The 4,664-nt window shown below is 34.2% G+C and overlaps 1 protein-coding gene across 1 annotated transcript; it reads right to left on the bottom strand.

Moving 5' to 3' along the window:
- Window positions 1–1,351: 1,351 nt before the first annotated feature.
- LOC127725537 (uncharacterized) lies at window positions 1,352–3,736 on the bottom strand. The gene is made up of 2 exons (XM_052232591.1): window positions 3,084–3,736; window positions 1,352–2,513 (listed from the first exon to the last, which is right to left on the bottom strand). Exons 1-2 carry the CDS (start codon window positions 3,166–3,168, stop codon window positions 1,999–2,001), a joined length of 600 nt encoding a protein of 199 aa, XP_052088551.1. The 5' UTR covers window positions 3,169–3,736; the 3' UTR covers window positions 1,352–1,998.
- Between the last annotated feature and the right edge of the window lie 928 nt (window positions 3,737–4,664).

The following is a 4,664-nucleotide window of genomic DNA, read 5'->3' as shown; positions in this document are numbered from 1 at the left end:
ATGGACTTGACCACCAAAACTTAACCTTGTTCACTGATCCATGACATGAGGTCGAGGTCAAGTGAAAACTGTCTGACGGGCATGAGGACCTTGCAAGGTACGCACATACCAAATATAGTTATCCTACTACTTATAATAAGAGAGAATTTAACATTACAAAAAATGTTAACTTTTTTTTCAAGTAGTCACTGAACCATGAAAATGAGGTCAAGGACATTGGACATGTGGCTGACGGAAACTTCGTAACATGAGGCATCCATATACAAAGTATGAAGCATCTAGGTCTTCCACCTTCTAAACTATAAAGCTTTTAAGAAGTTAGCTAACGCCGCCGCCACATCACTATCCCAATGTCGAGCTTTCTGCGACAAAAGTCGCAGGCTCGACAAAAACTGGAAAATCCCCCCTGAATAAAACCCCATAACTCAGAAATGTAAAATCTAAAATTTATAAAATTCTAAAGGGAGCTTACGGATTGATAATTAAGTCTTAGATGCAAGATTTTTTTATCAGTTGTTAGTGGCTTTGAACTAGCTGTCAGTAACTTTGAGTACTCTCAGATCTGTACTTAATGTCTTTTTGTTGTTTGGATTTACAACTACCCGACCACGTCCACTTGTATTTGTATTTATCCATCTGATGAGTTAAGCCTCTTTCAACTGATTTTTATAGTTCGTTCTTATATTGTACTGTTACACCACTGTCCCAGGTTAGGGGGAGGGTTGGGATCCCACCAACATGTTTAACCCCGACACATTCTGTATGTACATGTATGTGGCGTGCCTGTCCCAAGTCAGGAGCCTGTAATTCAGTGGTTGTTGTTTGTTCATGTGTTGCATATTTGTTATATTCGTTCATTTTTTGTACATAAATTAGGCCGTTAGTTTTCTTGTTTAAATTGTTTTACATTGTCATTTCGGGGCCTTTTATAGCTGACTGTGCGGTATGGGCTTTGTTCATTGTTGAAGGCCGTACTGTGACCTATAGCTGTTAATTTCTGTGTCATTTGGTCTCTTGTGGAGAGTTGTCTCATTGGCAATCATACCACATCTTCTTTTTTATATTTACATCAACAGATATAAACAATTCACCAAAGTCAAGGTGAGACAACAAAACTTAGTGGTAAGATCTCTGAAATGTTTTACATGGTACAAGTTTTTCTCATTGTTGGAGATTGTACGGTGACAGTAACACCTGTAACTGCTTAAACCCGTTTCTTATGCACTTTAGTTCGATAAACTCACTGAATATCATACCACATCTCCTTATTTTTATATGCATTACAATTTACATGTGCATGTAATTATAAATATATATATATCAGAACAAAATTCATTGCGTCACTTTTATTTATGTATCCTTTGGGACAATACAAGTTCTAAAATTACACAACATAGTACAACTAAATGTTATTTCAGATGAAAGTTTTGTTTCAGTTCCATTCATAGGATTTATTAGAATTTTGTATGTTTTGCCAAGTCCAATAATTCGCTCTATGTGCACATGTTAATTGGAGACTTTTCTATCCCGTATAAGAGTTTTGGAACTAATTCTGTTTCTTTTTTTGAAAAAAGTTAGCAAACAAATCTTGCACATTTAAACCTTTGTCTGCCATCACACTGTCACCTGGATCACATAATTGAACTATTCTACATCTTTCAACTATTTCATAGTCACTGGTAGAACCAACATATGCATTAGAGACATCGTTGACTAAACCACCAGGTGTCGAACATTCAAGTATTTTCAGTGTTTCTGTTTTTATATGATGAAAAGGTTGCCTGAGCTCTAGGAGCTTTAGGTTTTATCACGGGATATTCTGTGCTGTCAATAATAATCCAAGTCGTAGGAAACTTTAATTTGAAGTTGGATGGTGAAAAATACCTGACTAAACCACTAGATGGCCAAGTGTTAGCCTCACACCACTGTTTAGACATAAAAACAATCCATGTATACACAATATTCTTAACACTAGATTCAATCTAGAATCTAGAAAGTTCAAAGTTGGTTGTATAATGCCTCAATTTCATCAAAGTCATAAAAAAACTGATTTTCAACTGACACCCTATCAATTTGAAAATATATGTATCTCAAACAATGTGCTGCTGGACCAAGTGTGGTCAAAACAAATAAAAATTTAGTATACAACTCTAAACCGGTATAAAAATGCATGGCTGTGTCACATGTCTTCATTTCAAAATTCTCTGCTGAAAACATAGGCATTGATGGTGTTTGCATAATTCCATCTGTGAAGCTCAACATTTGCTCAGCAGTTGGTGGTGGACAGTCATAAATCCTTTCTGCAGTATGAATGACTTCTTCAGGAAAACCAACTTTACAATCAAAACTTTCCTCTAGATTTCTACTACAATATTCATCAAGTTTGATTCTTTTGTTTTCACAGGAAACTGCCCTGATTTTTCTTTTTGCGGACGATTCAGTCTCTTGCTTGGTCCAGGAAAATAGGCTGGGAATTGCAGTAGACTTAAGTCTCTGAATGGTGGGTTTGCGCCCTGAAAAAGGTTATAAAACATTAGTTTTTTGATAATTAAATGAACTGCCATTAGCAATGTATACTTTGTATTACCTGGCGAAATATTAACTAGATTTATTCATTACAATCTGGATAAAACTATGTTTGCCTAATTCAATGTATGTTATGTAAATCCAAAGGACAAACAATGAGAGACTTATGCAACAAACGTACATTGTTTATACCTAAATAACTATAATATAGATGAGAGCATGTCATTGTTTTGCTCCTGTTAACATTGTCATTGATATTTTTCAAGAAAGTCTATGAGGCATAGCTTATGCATTCCTGTCATTACTACATTAGCATAATTACTGCTAAAATAATTCTCAGTATGATATACCTCTTGTAAGAAATCATTAAAATTGTAGCAATCACCAAAAAATCTCAAACAGATCATATTGAATCGTGATCCAAAAAATTATGACGTCTTGAATGAACCACCCCCTTTTATTCTAAAACGATAATTGCGGTTGTAAACAGACTTTGGTTTATTCGCATGGCGATAACATATATAACTATATATTTCAAAAAGAAAATAGAGTTTTACCATGAATAGTTTCCTGCACGTAGTCTATTTCAGTAAAATGTGCCTTGCAAACAACAGCTGATTGAGATGGACTCCACGATTTCATCGTGTTCTCGTCCAATCTGCGTATGGGCCATGGCGTTGATCCAACTTTTCCTTCTTTTTAAGTCATTTGAAAATGCATGTCCTCCTCTTAAATGACACCCAGGTACACAACAACAAGTACTTGGCATCGTTAATTAAAAATGTAACTGAAATAGTTGCACAGTGCAGAAACCGGAAATTGAGGAACAGGATCGGCTACCACGGCGCCACCTATTCAGGAACGATAATTTGCTACTTTATATAACTGCGAAATAACAATAACGTTAGACGGGTTCACGTGCATAAACAGAAATGCGCTTTAAATTGTATAATATAATTCATGTTCAGTCGACCTTTAATTATTATATCAACGACTGAAATGATTTATAAACATATAGATTGCAGATAACACTCGAAATTAACCCGAGCTCTTTCCACACGGAATTCAAATAATTCTAGTTTGTCAATCGGTTGACTGCTTATAATGCAAAATACAAATATATTTAAAGTTTTTAAAACTAACAAAACACAATGATCGTTTCTCTATTTCCCAATGTAAATGAAATGAAACAAAAAACATTTTATATCGCAAAAAGAAGAGGAGAGAATTCAACATTTCCGGATCTACTTGGAGCCTAACGACCCCCCACGTAGATAAGATGGATATCGCGGAAGGAAGGATTAACCCGGCAACTAGAAAGGCATTAAAGCACTGCCTTTAAAAATGGATATTGACCTACAACAACACTGTGCTGCTAGCAAATTCCAATGTAGACAGAAAAAGATTTCACAACAATCTATATTAGACAATCTTTTTGCTTCTTTTGGTTGGTAATAATGGCAGCGAGTGAGTCGCCTTACTAGACACACCAATGTGACATTAAGTAATCTGTGATTTTTTAAAACTTGTTATTAGTTTTGCTCTAACTATTTTTTTTATATTTATATCACAAAATAAAGTTTGTTGAAAATATATATCCTTGTTTATTATCGATACTTTGTGTGGTAACACTGTCTTGTGACTTTTTAGTGAGGAAAACCTACAGAGAAAAGATGTAAAAACACAATATTGAAAAAAGTTTGAAATAGTTTACATTTTCAAACGAGCGTAGATGTACTAATCTATTTAACATGCCAATTCTAATTTGTCACTTTGAAAATACACATCGGAGGCTTGTTTTCGAAGTCTACGTATAAATTAAGTTGGATACATTTTCAGAATTATATAATTTGTTAAAGGGTTTATGATTTTGCATGTAAAACAATTATTTCTGCAAAAGAAACTCGCCATTCATGTCTTTATGAGTTGCTAATATCTTGTTATTAAGTTAGGTGATACTCAACTTTCACAAATTAGGAACATTTTACAAGTCATGATATTTATGGAATCGAAATAGCGCTCTAATTAATTCATCATTCCATGCAGGTCTTGAACTTGTTTACTCCTTTCTGAAACACTATTTTCTATGTTTATGTACATTTCTTATTTGTTATTGTATTCATGAATAATTCACATTA

This window comes from Mytilus californianus, unplaced genomic scaffold (genome assembly GCF_021869535.1).
Source record: "Mytilus californianus isolate M0D057914Y unplaced genomic scaffold, xbMytCali1.0.p SCAF_15, whole genome shotgun sequence".
NCBI lineage: Eukaryota > Metazoa > Mollusca > Bivalvia > Mytilida > Mytilidae > Mytilus > Mytilus californianus.
This window is presented reverse-complemented; position numbering and strand designations above follow the sequence as displayed.